This window comes from Eschrichtius robustus, chromosome 14 (assembly GCF_028021215.1).
Source record: "Eschrichtius robustus isolate mEscRob2 chromosome 14, mEscRob2.pri, whole genome shotgun sequence".
Classification (NCBI taxonomy): domain Eukaryota; kingdom Metazoa; phylum Chordata; class Mammalia; order Artiodactyla; family Eschrichtiidae; genus Eschrichtius; species Eschrichtius robustus.
The window spans coordinates 50,824,095-50,840,698 of NC_090837.1; the positions used below are offsets into that span (position 1 = coordinate 50,824,095).

The window sequence follows — 16,604 nt, forward strand, 5'->3', positions numbered from 1 at the left end:
ATCCAATGTGTGGTATACACCCAATCCAATGTGTGGCATAAGTTGAGTGCTTTGGACCAGAAGTGTGGATTTAAGTGTCAGTTGTTTATGGAGTTGTCTAGGGAACCCAGTGTGTGGGGGGGGGTGGCTGGAAGCACCTCTGGGAGATAAGATCCTGGTTCCAGTTAGCTCTTAGTCCAAGCAACCCAAGAACCTCCACGGCACCTTTGGACAATCCTGCTTACTGCAGTATAATGTATCTGCACTGTCTGCTTACTTAAACACTAATTGAGCTTTTATTATAGTCAAGTGCTGTCTACCTGTTTTAAGTGTCTTCATTCATTTCACCTTCATAGCACTCTGCGCTCTACAGTTTTACAGAAGAGAAACAGAGAAGTTATGTAATTTGTCTCAGGTCACATGGCTAGTAAGTGACGTAGTCTGGACTGTTTTGAAACCATATGGTCTGACTCCAGAGTCCATACTCTTGGATGTGTGTTCTGCTGAACTGCCCTTTCACATCTGCCTTCCCCCACCAAACCAAGAGCACTTTTAAGGACAGCCTGTGGTTTTCGCACATTTCTCTAACAATATTTATTGAGTGCCTACTTTGTGCAGGCACTGTGCCAGGCACTGAGCAAAGAGTTATAAACAAGACAGTGCCCTTGCATTAGAGAACTTAAAAATAGTAAGGAGAAGCAAATGTCAAACAAAAATCGCACGGAATTACCTGATTTAATCGTGATAAGAACTACAAAAGAGAGAGCAGAAAGTGCTCTGAAAGTGTCTGGTAAAAAAATCTAACCTAGACTGGGAAGTCAATAAGGACGGCTGAGAGCGGACTCAAAAGCGATTTCTGGGCGCGTGAAGTGGGAGGAGATATTCCATCAGTGCCCCTCCGACTCCTCTGCTAGCGGCCTGGCACACAGGAGGCGCCCCGTAAGTGCTTGTGGAGTCAGTCGACGCAAGGGCGGGTGGATGAACCGGCAAACGGACAAATGCATGAAAGATGGACGGACGGACTGATGGGCTGATGGACAGATGGGCGGGCGGACTGTAGCATCGAGGGGCGGCCACCTGGTGCAGCCGCAGGCTCTGCCCGGGGCCGAGGAAGGCCGAGGCCGGACAAGGGCGGTTTGGGAAACATCCAGGCCCGTGCTGCCGGACCACCACACTCACCCTTCGCTCCGCGGGCTGCGGGGACCGACCCCAGGCGGGGAGCAGAACGGCCTCTGGCCGCGCGAGCCGGAAGTGGGGGGCGGCGCGCCCCTCTAGGCCGCCCGGAGGACTGCAGCTCTGTGGCGGGCGCGCGGCAGGGTTCGGAGGACCGGTGCGGGGTCCGGGAGAAGGAGCGCGTCTCTGGGTGAGACCTGGTGGGGAGAGCCCCAGGTCGAAAACGGTTGACAGGCGACTGAAAGAGGAAAAAAGAAATAGAGATAGAGGTTAGTATAGCATCAAGGAGATAAAAATAGAACCCATCATCTGTAAATTTGGGGAAGAGGACCAGATCACATTCACACACCACAAACACGTTGACTGTCTGCAATGACAGTTCTAGAAGTTACGGGGATGACTGTAGGGGAAGAGCCTCTACCCTGGCATGGCGAGGGGACAAGGCGGAGATCAACCCTCCCGTCGACTGCAAGGTCGTGGGGACTGGGGCCGAGCCGAAGAAGGTCTGTAATTTCCCGTAGAATGCGCTACTCAAGCTGAGCCTTGCCGACCGAGTAAAATGGAGATTTGGAGGAGCGCAGGTTTCCCAGGTAGGGAGCGGCAGGAGCGAGAGCCCAGCGGTGGGACGTACAGGGCACGCTGGGGAGTTAGCCCAGCATCTTGGTTGGCCGGAACCTAGGCTAAGGGATGGGTTGGGGTCAAGTTTGGAGAGTTTCAAATGCCAGGCTAAGGAATTAGGAACGGATTTAGGAACGGTGCAGGCTATTTATATGTGAGATGGCCAGAACTGTACTTCAGGGCAGTATCTGACAGTACTTTGTAGAGAGGATTAAAGGGCAAAAGAGATAAGAGAAAGAGGACAGGCGGTTAGAAATGTGAACTTAGCAAGATTTGCTAGTATCTGAAAATATGATTGAAGATGGGGAAAGGGAATGACGTTACCAAGGGAGATCTTATGGAAAATAAACAGGGAATTATGAAATACTAGTACCTGGGGATGGGAAGAGGAAGAGTTGGTAAAGAAGAGGAGCTTCTCAGAGAAGTTTGGCCCAGCTGGTTCAAACATCATAAAAGGCAGGAGAGCATCTCAGGAGAGGGAACAGGTGACTAGGAGTTGTGCCAGAGAGCTGGAGATGATGAGAACTAAGGTGATGCTGGAATTAAGGCAAAGGGCAGAAGAAGGGTCAGAGAGAGATGTTACCTGAGGAATGTCCTTGCCAGGGGTTAAGAAGTGTATGGTAAGGCCCTGAGAATAGATAATAATTCCTTTTAAGAAATGTGATAATGCAGGAAGGAAAAAGAGAGGACACTGGTTGGTCTAGGCAACAGGATTGAAAGGTGTTTATTTGTTTTCTGAGGAGGGTAGAGACCTAATTATATTTGTAGAAAAAAGGTAAAGTGTGAGTGGGGAGAAAAATTCAAGATAAAAGAAAAGAGGAATAGCTGACAGGGAGAGAATAAGACTGGATAGGTCTCAGAAAACAAGATGAAGCATTATAATAAAAAATGGTGCATTTGGTCTATGTTGTCATGCTTTGAATGCAGACCAGCCAAGTAGTATCAGTTAGTAATGCTGATTTTACCAGTAAATATGTGCATGTACCGTTTGTTGAATTGTCACAAACTGAACACACTCATGTTAGTAGCACTCAGATAAAGAAACAGAATATTATCAGTCCTCAGAAAACCCCCTTGTGCTCTCCTCAAGCTGCTACCCTCCTCTAGTCCTGAAAGATAGACTACACTGAACCTTGAATACGATAGGTTGGCCTTGCCTATTTTTGTATTTTGTATAAATGGAACTCAATATGCACTCTCTTAAGTCAGACTTCAACATTGCTTGTGAAATTTGTTCATATTGTTTTGTACATGTACACTGTACATTTTCACTTCTAATAATATTATATTGTGTGATTATGCCAACACTCAAACATTTTATTACTGGTGAACATTATTGAGAGTGAAGTATTTAAGTCTCTAAGTACATTAATTTATTTTTGAATATTAAACCAACCTTGTATTACTAAGATAAATTCCACTTGATTATGGTGTATAATTTTTTAATATATTAAGGAATTTAATTTACTATTATTTGACTGAGAATATTTGTGTCCATATTGTTAGAGGTATTGGTCTGTAGTTTTCTTTTCCTGTGATATCTTTGTCTGGCTTTGGTATCAGAGTAATTACTGGCCCCATTTATTTTCTGGGAGAGATTGTGAAGGATTGGTATTATTCTTAAACTGTTTGATAGAATTCACTAGTGAAGTCATTTGAGCCTGTGCTTTTGTGCTTTACTTTGTTAGAAAAATTTTTATCACTAACTCAATTTCTTTACTTTTCATATATTTATTCACAGTTTCTATTTCTTTTCCAGTCAGTTTTAGTAATTTGTATATTTCTAGTAATTTGCCCATTTCACTTATGTTGTGTAATGTGTTGGCATAATGTTGTTTATAATAATCCCTTTAAATCTCTATAGGGTTGGTAGTGATGTCCCCTCTTTTCTGCTTTTGTTAATCTCTCTTTTTTCTTTGGTCAGTCTAGTAAAGGCTTGTCAATTTTTGTTGGTATTTTCAAAGAACCAAATTTTGGTTTGATTTATTAAAATTGTTTTTCTGCTTTTTATTTCATTAATTACTACTCAAATCATTATTACTTCCTTCCTTCTGCTTTTTTTGGTTGTTGTTAAGTTTGCTCTTCATTTTTAAGTTTCTTAAGGTGGAAACTTAGGTTACTGATAAGAGATCTTCTTTTCTAATATAGACATTTAAAAGCTAAAAAATTTCCTCTAAGCACTGCTGTAGCTGTGCTGTGAAAATTTCATTCTCATTCAGCGTAAAACATTTTCTAACTTCCCTTGTGATTTCTTCTTTGAACCACAGGTTATTTAGATATGGGTTGTTTAATTTCTAAATATTTTGGAGTTCCCAAATTATTCTGTGGCTTGATATGCCCTCTGGGTCAGTGGAAACACTATCAACCCCAGTCTCTGGGCCACATAGGTCCCATTGGCCCCTGAGCCACTCTCAGCTGAGGTGGCCTTGGTGTCTCAGCCCTCAGTAGTGGACCCACCCTCTGGGTACTCCATTTCCTGGATGTAGAATCCCAAAAGTCTGACAGCTTTCCTTTATTTTGTCCTGTCTCTGTCAGGAATTTCCCTGGTTGTCCAGTGCTTAAGACCCTGTGCTTCCACTGCAGCGGGCATGGGTTCAATCCCTGGTCAGGGAGCTAGAATCCTGCATGCCCTGCAGCACAGCCAAAAAAAAAAAAAAAAAAATTCGGTCCAAGATGGCAGTGTTGTTTCTGGTGCTATAACATTCTCAAGAGCCATGTTGGTCTTCTGTGGATATCAAGGGGATGCACACAATTGGATACAAGGGTCCTCCACAGATCCTTCCTATGGATAACCCCATTTCTATTCCTGGTTTCTGTTGAGATGGTTGATTGGATCCATGAATCACACATCTAACCTCTTCACCAAAAGGTTGTCCAGCTACACTCATGGCCTTGTCTCCAGAGCATGCTATCTGTGTAGGCTGAGGATTTTCCAAATCATCAAGTACTGATTCCTTTTTGCTTAACAGTTCCTTCCTCAATTTATCTCTTCCTCTCACATTTTACTATAATCAGCAAGGAAAAAGCATCAAGCCACACTTTACACATTTTGCTTGGAAATATCCTCAGTTAATTACCCAAGGTCGTCACAAGTTCTGTTTTCTGTCCAACAGCAGAATATGATTAAGCCAAGTTTCTGCTACTTTCTAACATCTATCACCTTTCTCCAGTTTCCAGTAATGTTTTCTTCATTTCTGCCTAAGACCTTTTTTGGCCACGCCACGTGGCTTGTGGGATCTTAGTTCCCAGACCAGGGATTGAACCTGGGCCCCGGCTGTGAAAGTGCGGAGTTCTAACTACTAGATTGCCAGGGAATTCCCCCCACCAGAAGTTGTTGGTTGTTTTTTTTTTAATTTTTATTGGAGTATAGTTGCTTCACAATGTTGTAATAGCTTCTACTGCACAGCAAAATGAATCAGCCATACATACACATATATCCCCTCCCTTTTGGATTTCCCTCCCATTTAGGTCACCACAGTGCATTAAGTAGAGTTCCCTGTGCTATACAGTATGTCCTCATTAGTTCTCTATTTTATACATAGTATCAATAGTGTATATGTGTCAGTCCCAATCTCCCAGTTCCTCCCATCCCCCCTTCCCCCTTGGTATCCATACATTTGTTCTCTACGTCTGTGTCTCTGGTTCTGCTTTGCAAATAAGGTCATCTATACTATTTTTCTAGATTCCACGTATATGCAGTAATATACGATATTTGTTTTTCTCTTTGTGACTTCAGTCTGTATAGAAGTATTTTTTTTAATGCTCATTATTTCTAGCAAAATTCTGTTCATGACAATATATGTATTCTCTAAGATGACAGAGGATTCCTCTACTGTCCTTTTCACTTCCTTCTGAGACCCTGCCAAAGTCACCTTTAATGTCCATATTTCTACTAACAATCTCTTCAAGGCAACCTAGACTTTTTGTATCATGAGCCTCAAAACTCTTCTAAGTTCTAGCCATTACCCAATTCTAAAGCCACATCTACATTTTTAGGTATTTGTTAAGGCAGCACCCCATTTCTGGTACCACAAACAGAGTGGTTTAATACAACAAAAATTGATTCTGTCACAGTCTGGAGCTTAGAAATCCAAAATCAAAGGTGCTGGCAAGGGCCATGCTCCTCTGAAGGCTCTGGGGAAGGACTGGTTCCATGCCTGTCTCCTAACTTCAGGTGCTTGCTGCCGTCCTTGGCATTCTTTCCCTGATGGATGCATCACTTCAGTCTCTGCCTCCACATTCACATAGCATCCTCCTCTCTCTGTGAGTCCCCTCTGTGTCTGAATTCATCTCTTCGTATATGGATACCAATCATTGGATTAGGGCCCACCTTAAACCAGTATGACCTCATCTTTACTTGATTACATCTGCAAAGACCCTATTTTCAAACAAAGTCACATTCGCAGGTACCAGAGGTTAGGAGTTGAACATATCTTTTGGGGGGGGAGGACACAATTCAACACAACAGTGTGGTAAGTAAACACTAAGAGTTGTTTAAACCACTGTGACTTGGTTTTGAAGTTGAAGACTTCAAATTTTTGCCAATGACCTCATTTGATTGAAGACAAAAGAAATAATTTGATCTGAATTCAACACTAAAGGTCTTGGAGAATTCTAGTGTTTCAGATACAAGCCTACCCATCTCTGCAAAGTGAACCTAAGGAACTCTGATTATATTGGCCATTATTTCCCCTTCTGAATCTGAGTTTTCAGCACTTGTTCTGTTTTTGAAAAGTCAAAGTCAGTTCGACATGCACATTAACATTTCAAAGGTGTTGTGTTGTAATTCAGGTGTCTTATTCAAAACAAACAGCAGCAGCCTACTCATTAATACGTACTTGATCAAAAGGAAAGTTAATTTTTTTTAATTTGGCTCCAAAATTTGGATTTATGTCCCTTTTTTACCTAAACCTAGAGATTGAGTTTTAAGTTGAAGCTCATTCTTTGTGAAGATTGCTTATATAGTCTAAGTATCGAAGAAAATTAATTTCCAATGCAATGTAATACATGGTAAGCAAAAGTTCTCATGTAGGTCTTCATGTTCAACTTTCTGAGGAAGAGGTCCATAGTTTTCATCATATTCTCAAAGGAATTATATTATCTCAAAGATTAAGAACCACTACTCTACAAACCATGCCTAAATCAGATATATGTTAGTTTGGCCTAGTTTCTCCCAAGAGGAAATGGAATAGGAAATAGAAATCAGGTAGAATATTGGGGGGGGGGGTAACATATCAGTTTCATTCTTGAGGCTCTGATATCATTTTCATGCCTGTATTACCACCCCTGATCTCTCTGGAACCCTCTGAATGTCTTTTACCTTACGAGATGAACCTCTTCAGTGTCAGCTGGAGTGGACCACTGTTGGGTCTAGGTTTGTTTTGGCCAATCCATCGAACTGTTGAACTCCAAGCTGGCTTCTCAGACTCACTCACAGAATGTAACATCTCTGGTAAGACTCCACAAAGCAACAAATCTAGCATAATCTGAAAGAACAGTTTGGTTTTCTTGGTTAAACACCCAGAAAATTTATGTTCACTTCATCACTTCTGGGTAAAAGATTAACAAAACCCTTACATTTGTACGTGAGAATTAACCTTTGGTTGACTTTCCCATTCTCTTTTACTGGAAACCTATTACAAGTATGTCAACTATGGCATTCTCATACACTGTTGGTGGGAATGCACAATGATTCAGCCACTCTGAAAAGCAGTGTAGCAGTTTCTTAAAATGTTAAACATACACTTAACCAGGAAAGAGAAAAAAGCATATGTCCATATAAAGACTTGTACACGAATGTTCATAGCACCTTTATTCGTAATAGCGAAAAAACTATAAATAAACCAAATGCCCATCAACTGGTGAATGGATAAACAAATTGTGGTGTGTACATCCAATGGAATATTATTCAGAAACAAAAGGGAGAAGGAGTGGACTATTGATACACACAGCAAGATAGATAAATCACAAAATAATAATGCTCAGAAAGAAGTTTGAGTGCAAAACAGAGTGCATTCTGTTTGATCCCATTTAAATAACTCTCTAGAAAATGCTAATTAATCTATAGTAACAGAAAGCAGAACAGTGGTTGGGGGCTGTGGTAGGAAAGGGAGGGATTATCAAGGGAAGGAGGAAACTTTTGGGGATGTGGTCACAATTTTCATTGTGGTGATGGTTTCACAGTTGTATACATATGACAAAATTTACCAAACTGTATAATTTAAATATTTGCTGATTATTGTATGCCTGTTATACCTCAGTAAAGCTATTTTTTAAAAAGCATCTGTACTCCCTACTTGGGAGGGCTGGACCCAAACAAGTTCCTTACATTTTATCAGGGTCTCATTCACACATCCCTGACATTTCATAAATCAGAACAGGGTCTTAGGCTGTAACAGAAAACTCTCTTCCTCTACCTCAATCATTACTTCAGCCAGCCACCATTTTCTCAAACCTATACCTTTTCCTCCGACATCTTAACCCAAGTCACATGTCTCACCGGTCTCAATACTTCTATTATTTCTTATTTCTATATCTCCCCCCCTGCCCCCGCCCTTATTTCCCAAGATATTTCCAAGGAAACAGCAATATCCTTTCCTACCCTGATGCCCTCCCCCACCCCCCTTCAGGTACTTCTCACCCTGATCCTTTAGCCACAGTGAGGATTGTATTGGCAAGCAAACATTTTAGGAGACCCCATGGCCTTTCTTGATAGCAAAGTAGGTGAAAATCCAGCTTCGCAGCAATTTAGGGATTAATTCCTGAGCATTATTTATTTTTAAGGCAGTGGTTCTCAAAGTGTGGTCCCAGGACCAGCAGCATCAGGATCGCCTGAGAACCTGGGCTCCCATGACAGACTTACTGATTCTAAACTGGCGTGGGGCCCAGCAATCAGTATTTTAATAGAGGCATGCCACTGTGCTGGGGGGAAAACCAGAGAGGACAGGAAGAAAGTTAGAATGGAAGCACACCAGCGAATCTGATTGACAGGTTTGGGGTTGGGTGGGTGGGGGAACGGATTAAAAAAAAGAGAGAGAGATAATTAAGGAAGAACTCATTACGTAGTCAGAAAACCTACCCTGCCCCAGGGAGCTTTCTAGAAAGATGTTTTCTGACATTCACGTCAAGAATTGGCAGATAGGAGGACTTCCCTGGTGGCGCGGTGGTTAAGAATCCTCCTGCCAATGCAGTGGGACACGGGTTCGATCCGTGGTCTGGGAAGATCCCACATGCCGCGGAGCAACTAAGCCCGTGCACCACAACTACTGAGCCTGTGCTCTAGAGCCCGCGAACCACAACTACTGAGCCCGTGAGCCACAACTACTGAAGCCCTCATGCCTAGAGCCCGTGCTCCGCAACAAGAGAAGCCACCGCAATGAGAAGCCTGCGCACCGCAAGGAAGAGTAGCCCCGCCTCTCCCGCGACAAAGCCAGCGCGCAGCAACCAAGACCCAACGCAGCCAAAAAAAAATAAAGAAATTTTTAAAAATCCGAAGTGATTAAGTTATGTGTGTGTATAAATATACACACACATATATATTAAAAAAAAAAAAAAAAACAAGGAATTGGCACACAGGGCCAGCCAGACCCCTCGCTACGGCTCCGCTGGGGCCAGATCCGCAGCTGTTCAGGGGTTAAATCTCGGCAACTCCCTGCCCCTACCTCACCTCGCCGCCCCCCGCCCCGCGCGTGCGCACGTGCGAGGCCACGCGCCATAGAGCTGAGCAATCCTCCCAGATTCCTAGAGCGGTCGGCGATGGCCGGTTTACATCTTGTGAGGCTTGACGGTGACCTGGAGAATACATCGAGGTATGCGTGATGTCGGCTCACGGAAGGCGGGGGAACTCGGGTGATCTGCCCTCCCCAGCGGCCTTGCAGCGCCACCGCTGAGTCTTGAGTCCGTGGGGAGTCGAGCCTGCTGACGTGGCCCCCAGGCGCGGCTCCTGGGCATTGCGAGCTGGTCGGTTCTCGGCCTGGTGTGCTTTTGGTACGCGGTCAGCCCTTGACTAGCCTTGGGTTCAGCTGAATGAACACCAGAAACTTTGGGGGCGGGTGGAATCCAGAGCTTGGATGCATTCACACGAATCAGCGGACGAATGTGTGAGTGTGAGAAGAACGGAAGGAGAGAGAGACAGATCATGATAATGGATCAGTAGTGTCATTTCGGTGTAGGAGGGGCAGCGAATAACATAGAGCTAAACGCTAGGGCAAAATTCTGAAATTCCCTCCCCTGCCTTATCTTTACAGTTATATCCTGATTTTGATAGCATTAACCCCCGGATTATCTTTGAAGATCTCTAGATTTGGAATAGAGAATGTATGTCCAAGAGGGGTGATGCCTGACTCCTGAATGATAGGGAAAGAAGCGTAGTAAATTTGAAAGAAAAGCACTTGAAAGTTAAATGAGATTTTGTTTTCTCTTTAACTTCTTTTACATCTAGAGGATGTTTCTGGTGGTCTAGTCTCAGAAATTATATCTCCAGCCTCCACAATGATTCCCTTCCAAGTCCAGTGGTGCCCAGTTGCCTGCAGGTCTCAGACTCCTATGTGGACAAGAAAAGCTTAGTGAGGAGATGGTAAATCTCCAGTTGCTCCCTGAGGTGTCAAGTGTCCAGTGGCAGTCCATGGAGATCCAATTCAATTATGAAGCTCAAGAACACTACCTTCTGTCAGGTGAGAAGCAGTGTGTATCTTTCTTAGTGGTTTGGGTGGGTTGGGGGGTGGCGCCGTGTTACCTTGCTATGTTAGTGTCTTCAAGTGCTATTGGTATTCCTCGTGTCTTCAAGTGCTATTGGTATTCCTCATTGCCTACCCCCCACTGTATTAGGCAGTACCATTTCTCTTGTGCTCCAAGCCCATGGCTTTATTGTACATTCTGGCAATCAAATTCTCTTGGTTTTCCTTCCTCTCCTTAAGTCCCCAGTGTCATCCATTTTTCCCATTATAATCACCTTATTACCAATCTGTCAGTGTTTGGTATTTGCCCTTTAAAATCTTTTCAAGTCCTCATGTACTGTCGGGGCATAGTTAAAAGTTTTGGAGTCTGACACCTGGATTCAAATACTAGCTTTGTCATTTACTAGCTTCAGTAAGTTACTTACATTTTTTAAAAATAATCCTGTTTCCTCACTTTATAGGTGTATAATAACTCATACCTTGGAAGTTATTTTGAGGGTTGTGTCTATCTATTACTCCATAATAAAGGACCCCAAAACTTAGTGACCTAAAACACTAAGACATTTTTCAACCATGTTATTTTCTTATGGTTCTGTAGGTCATCATCGGCTTGGGCTGGGTTCAGCTGGGCAGTTTTCTTCTGGAATCACTCATGCTCAACTAGGGCCAGGGTCTATGTTGGTATCAGTCATAACATGTCCAGCTGTTGGTGCTGGCTATAGCTTGGGTCACGTATCTCTGGCAGGCTAGCCTAGACTTTTTCACAGGGCAGCTAGTTTTTAAAATCAGAGAGAGGGATGCATAAGCACTTTTCTAACCTATGTTTGCATTACATTTGTTATTTCATTGACCAAAGCAAGTCACATGACCAATTCCAGAGTCATTGTGGGAGAAAACTACACAAGGATATAGATATTAGGAGATAGGATCATTGGGGTCCATTACTACTATAACAGATACCACAAGCACTAGATAAGATTCCATATATACGGCTCTGAGCACATACCTGGCTGGTAGTAAATTCTTTACGAATGGTAGTCACTGTAGTTTTTAGTAAGATAATCTTGGTGCTGACTTTGTTCAGATGTTCTGCAGGCTCTCATTTCCGCATCATATTTTGCTGCTTTTTGATTTTGGTCTTCCCATTACTGCTGTTTTGCCTATGAAATTAACCTTCTGTTGTCCTTTTCTTTTACTCTAAATCTTTTGTCTGTCTTTAGTTTTGGAGTATCTTTTATTTTATTTAGTTTCTCTCTCCTGTATTTAGAATTTGTTTTTCCTTAAGAGTCTATTCTAAGGCATCTAGCTCTCTTCTTTCCTGAGAATCACTGAGAATCACTGCCTCCTCCTTGTTGTTTAACATAAATTGACATACATACTATATGTGTTTGTGTCTCTTAAGAGTGTGTATAAAATAACTTTTTTTTATGATAAAGCAATATAATTATATTAAAGTGCATTTATAAAATATAGAAAGGCACAAAATAGAAATTTTAATAACCTACAACTCCACCATTTAGAGATAGTCACTGGATACATTAATACATCAATACATTAATGTATCCTTCAAATCATTTAATTAACTGTTCAACAAATATTTATTGTTGGTAAATGTTTATTAGTTCATAAGATCATAGCTTATTAATGATTATTAACCATTAATATAATATTATTAGTTACTGAGGGTTTACTTTGTGCCAGCCACTGTTCTAAGTTCTGGGGTTGTAGCAGTGAACTAATCAGAGAAGCCTTTGCCCTCAAGGACTTTACATTCTAGTAGGGGAAACAGGAAATATATAAATATACAGTATAGTATCAGATAGTGATAATGGTTATAGAGGATGTATCAGTCAGGATTCTGGCAGGAAACAGATGGCTCATTCAAATTGGGTAATTCAAAGTTTCATAAAGAGGATGGGAAGGATTACAGAATCAACAAGGGATGGAGAACAGCGTACACAAAGCCTAAGCTGATAGTCATAACTATCCTCTTCCATCACCCACTCCGTATTGCCCTTACCTTCTGCCAGAATCTCAGTGGCACAGAGTTCTTTATCTAGTCAAATAAAATAAACCTTTTCTAGATGACCTGAGTGCTTGATGATCCTGCCTCTTTCAGGTTACTTCCGTGAACCATTGACTGGGCCTATTAGACATGAGAGAACTACGAGGCACCCCCACTGAGTCCTCTGAGTTCCAGTGGCAGCAACCATTTCCCCACTGGTGATTGGTATCAGTCATTCTGGCCAGTAGAGTGACCCCATCTCCGCCTGCTGGTTTGGCAGTTTGAGGAGCCCAAAATGCTGAAGCAGGAAGCAGTCTCAACTTCAAATTTAACAAAATTATGACTTTGTCCCATGGTAGAGGTATTTTTCCTTTGAGAATCGGAACCCTGAACCCACCAAGCCCAAGATTATAGGGATAGGAAGCAAAAATAATATAAGTGGATTATGAGGTATATAGTAAGAAGAGATATTATTACTTTCTCTACCACCCTTCGTTCCTATACCCATGTATTATGGCCATGGGGAAGACAACACTGTTTATCGCCCTTTAGCTTAATGCATATATTGCATCCTGTATGACAGCACCCCAAACTTATCAAGATGTTGTTGTCTAGCTTGTCCTGTAACTGAGCCTACATTTAATCATTCCACCATTATCACAATCCACTTACTTCTGGATGATGGGACATGCGGTAAGACCCATGAATTATATGTGTATGAGCTCATTGCTTAACTTCCTTCCCTGTAAAATGACTCCTTTGGAGGTAATATTATAGAGAATACCATGATAATAAATACGGCATTCTCTTAAGTCAATGCAAATTTGTATCTAGACTATGTACTTAGTCCTTTGAAGTTGCTGCCCTTTCCATAATAAAAGGGGTCAGATGTAATGAATCTGTCCCCAAGTGGCTAGCTGGTTCCTCTCTAGGGAATGGTACCTTATTAGGGCCTTAGTGGTTGGCTACTTGGGCACATAGCAATGATTATAGGCATATCAACCTTGATAAGTGGAGGTCCATATTGTTGAGCCCATATATAGCCTCCATCCCTGCTGCCATGACCTCTTTGTACATGAGTCCATTGGGCAAACATTGGTAAAAAGGCTGATTGACATTCATAATATGAATCACCGTGCCCATCCTTCTGATTGAGAGGCTTCTCCACAGTGGATGCCCTTTGGTGAGAATTCACATGGGCCACAAACATATTCATTCTTTGGTTCATCCTCATACCTTTCCTCCAGAATTCTCATTTCTTGTCTTCCAATCTTGTTCTTTCCAGGTACCTAACTAATCAAGTAACCCATTAGTCACTATCCATGGATCAGTATATACATGTATCTTAGGCTATATTGCCTTCCATGGAAAGTAGACAACCAGGTGTATACCTGAAATTCTGCCCACTGGAAGGATTTGCCTTTACCAGCATGTTTAAGGCCACCCCTGAGTGGGGGTGTAAGTGAAAGGTACTCACTTTCAGCTGGTGCCCACACACTGGGCAGGCCCATCTACAAACCAGTTCTGTACATTTTCCTCCTCTGTTAACTGGTAATAGGGAATTCCCATAGGGCCATGAATATAGGTTGAGGGGGAGAGGTAGTGGAGCAGTAGGAACAAGTCCTATGGGAATCTGAGTCACTCGCACATGGAATATACTTGTCTTCCAGATATGCTTTTATAATGGAATACTGGCTTGTATGTTCAATTTTATGAATTGATGGGTCAAATAACAACTAATACATAGTGGTCAGTTTGCAATAGTTATTTGGTGCCCTGTGGTCAAGCATTAAGTTTCTATTAGTGCCCAAAAGCAAGCCAGGATCTGCTTTTCACTTAGAAAATTGTTGGCAGAAGACAGTATGACCTTACTCCACTGTGGTTCTCTTATAGAGGCTTGCAAGAGGCTTCATACAGCAACCATGACTGCTGCAGACACTTCCAATACCATTGGTTATCTTGGTTAATAAGGGTCATGTGACAGGACAGCTTGCATTGCAACATGGTCCTACTGCAGAACGTTTTTTTACTCTAAGCCTCACTCAAAAGTAGCAACCTTAAAAAAAAAAAAAAAAAAAAGTAGCAACCTTGCAAGTTACTCAAATTGATCATTTCAGCACATTTACTATGGTATCTGTTGCCTCAAAAATGCAGGGCCCACCAAGCATTGTGCCTTTCTGAGGTGGTAACAGTTGGTTAGAGAGATAACCGAAGGGAAAGAATAAGCCATGTAACCATCTGAGAGAAGAGTCTTCCAGGTGGAAGGAATAGCAAAAGTCAGAGGCCCATAGATATAGCAGGAACAGAGTAAGCCTGGGGTAGACAGGTGATAGGGGTGGTTTAGAATGAAATGAGGGTAGAGAGAAAGAAAGGGACCAGATCATATGGAAACTTCTAAGTCACGGTAAGGACTTAGAATTTATTCCCAGTGAAATGGGAAACCATTGGAACTCTTTACACAGGATAACATGTAAAGATCACTCTGACTGTTGTATGGAGAGCAGGAGAAAGGTAAGTTAGCAGGAAGAAAGCAAATGATTTAAGAGAGTAGTCAACTATGTCAAAAAAATCAAGAATAAGATTGAAAATTGACCACTGGATTTGTCAAGATAGAGCATATTAGGGACTTTAATAAGTGCAGGTTTGATGGAGTTACAGAGATAAAAGCCTGATTGCATTGGGTTAAAAAGAGAATAGACTTGATGTTGGTTAGAAAATAGAGCAATGTGAACTATATACACCTGATGGAAGTGTGAAGTGGCTTAACCACTTTGGAAAAGTCTAGTTGAAGACCTAACAGTTCTGATCCTAAATTTATATAACCTAGAGAAACATTTGGATATGTGTATCAAGACAGACGTACCAGCATATTCATATCAGCATTGTTTGAAATAGCAAAATGTTCTTATGCATTGAAGAAGAATGGATAAATCACTTGTGGTATATGTCACACTATAATAGTGAACATGAATGGACTACAGCTACACACATGACTGTGGATGAATCTTCCAAACATAATGTTGAGTAAAAAAAACAAGTCACAGAATACGTATGGTATGATTCCATAAATGTATAAAGTTCAAAAACATGCTGTATTTGCCTGCTAGGGCTATAACAAAACCACAGACTGGGTGGCTTAAACAACACAAATTTATTTACTCAGTTCTGTGCATTAATTTTAGTCATCTATGCTTTGCTTTCTTCTAGAAGTCTTATAGTTTTAGCTTTTATATTTAGGTTTATATTACATTTCTAGTTAATTTTTGTGTATAGCATAAGGAAAGAGTCAGTTAATTTTTGTTATTATGATATCCAGTTGTAACACTTTTTTTGAAAAGAGACTACCCTTTCACCATTGAATTATATGGGCAACTTTGTTGAAGGTCAGTTGTACATACATGTTTGGATCTATTTATAGACTCTGTTCTATTCCATTAATGGATATGTCTATCCTATGCCAGTACCTCGCTGCCTTGATTCCTGTAGCTTTGTAGTAAAGCTTGAAATCAGGGAATATAAGCTCGCTTATTTTGTTCTTCTTTTTCAAAATTGTTTTGACCCTTCTCTGCCTTTCTACACAAAGTTTAGAATCGGTTTGTCAGTTTCTACGAAAAGGCCTGCTGAGATTTTGATTGGGGTTGCATTGAATCCATAGATCAATTTGGGGAGAATTTCATCACTTTAACAATATTAAATCTTCCTATATGTAAATGATGGCATATATTTCTATTTATTAGATCTTTAATTTCTCTCAGCAACATTTTATAGTTTTCATTATGCAGATATTACACATATTTTGTTGAATTTGTTTCTAAGTATTTCATTTTTTTGGTGCAGTTGAAAAAAATTGTTTTTAATTTTAGGTTCTAATTGTTCATTGCTAGTATTCAGAAATACAATCAGGTTTTGTGTATTGCACTAATAAAATCATTTACAAATTCTAATAACTTTTTAAAGACACTTTCGGATTTTCTGTATACGTGACTGCATAGTCTATAAGGCAGTTTGACTTGTTGTATGTCTCATTTATTTTTCATGTCATATTGCATTGTCTATGAATATTGAATAGAAGTTGTACAATATTGAATACAAGTAGTAAGAGAGGGCATCCTTGTTTTCCTCCTTTGTTCCTAGGAGAAAAGCATTTAATGCTT

The 16,604-nt window shown here is 41.3% G+C and overlaps 1 protein-coding gene across 3 annotated transcripts in view; it reads left to right on the forward strand.

Moving 5' to 3' along the window:
• The window catches only part of ZNF397 (zinc finger protein 397), a 50,717-nt gene that overhangs the window by 29,923 nt on the left and 4,190 nt on the right, over positions 1–16,604 (forward strand). The window contains exons 1-2 of one of the 3 annotated variants that reach the window (XM_068563719.1): positions 9,485–9,578; positions 10,211–10,442. The exons of 1 other annotated variant lie outside the window; for it this stretch is intronic. In XM_068563719.1, the coding sequence (XP_068419820.1) occupies positions 10,343–10,442 (100 nt within the window). In that variant the 5' untranslated portion in view covers positions 9,485–9,578; positions 10,211–10,342. One more of the 3 variants, XM_068563720.1, reaches the window with a different exon arrangement.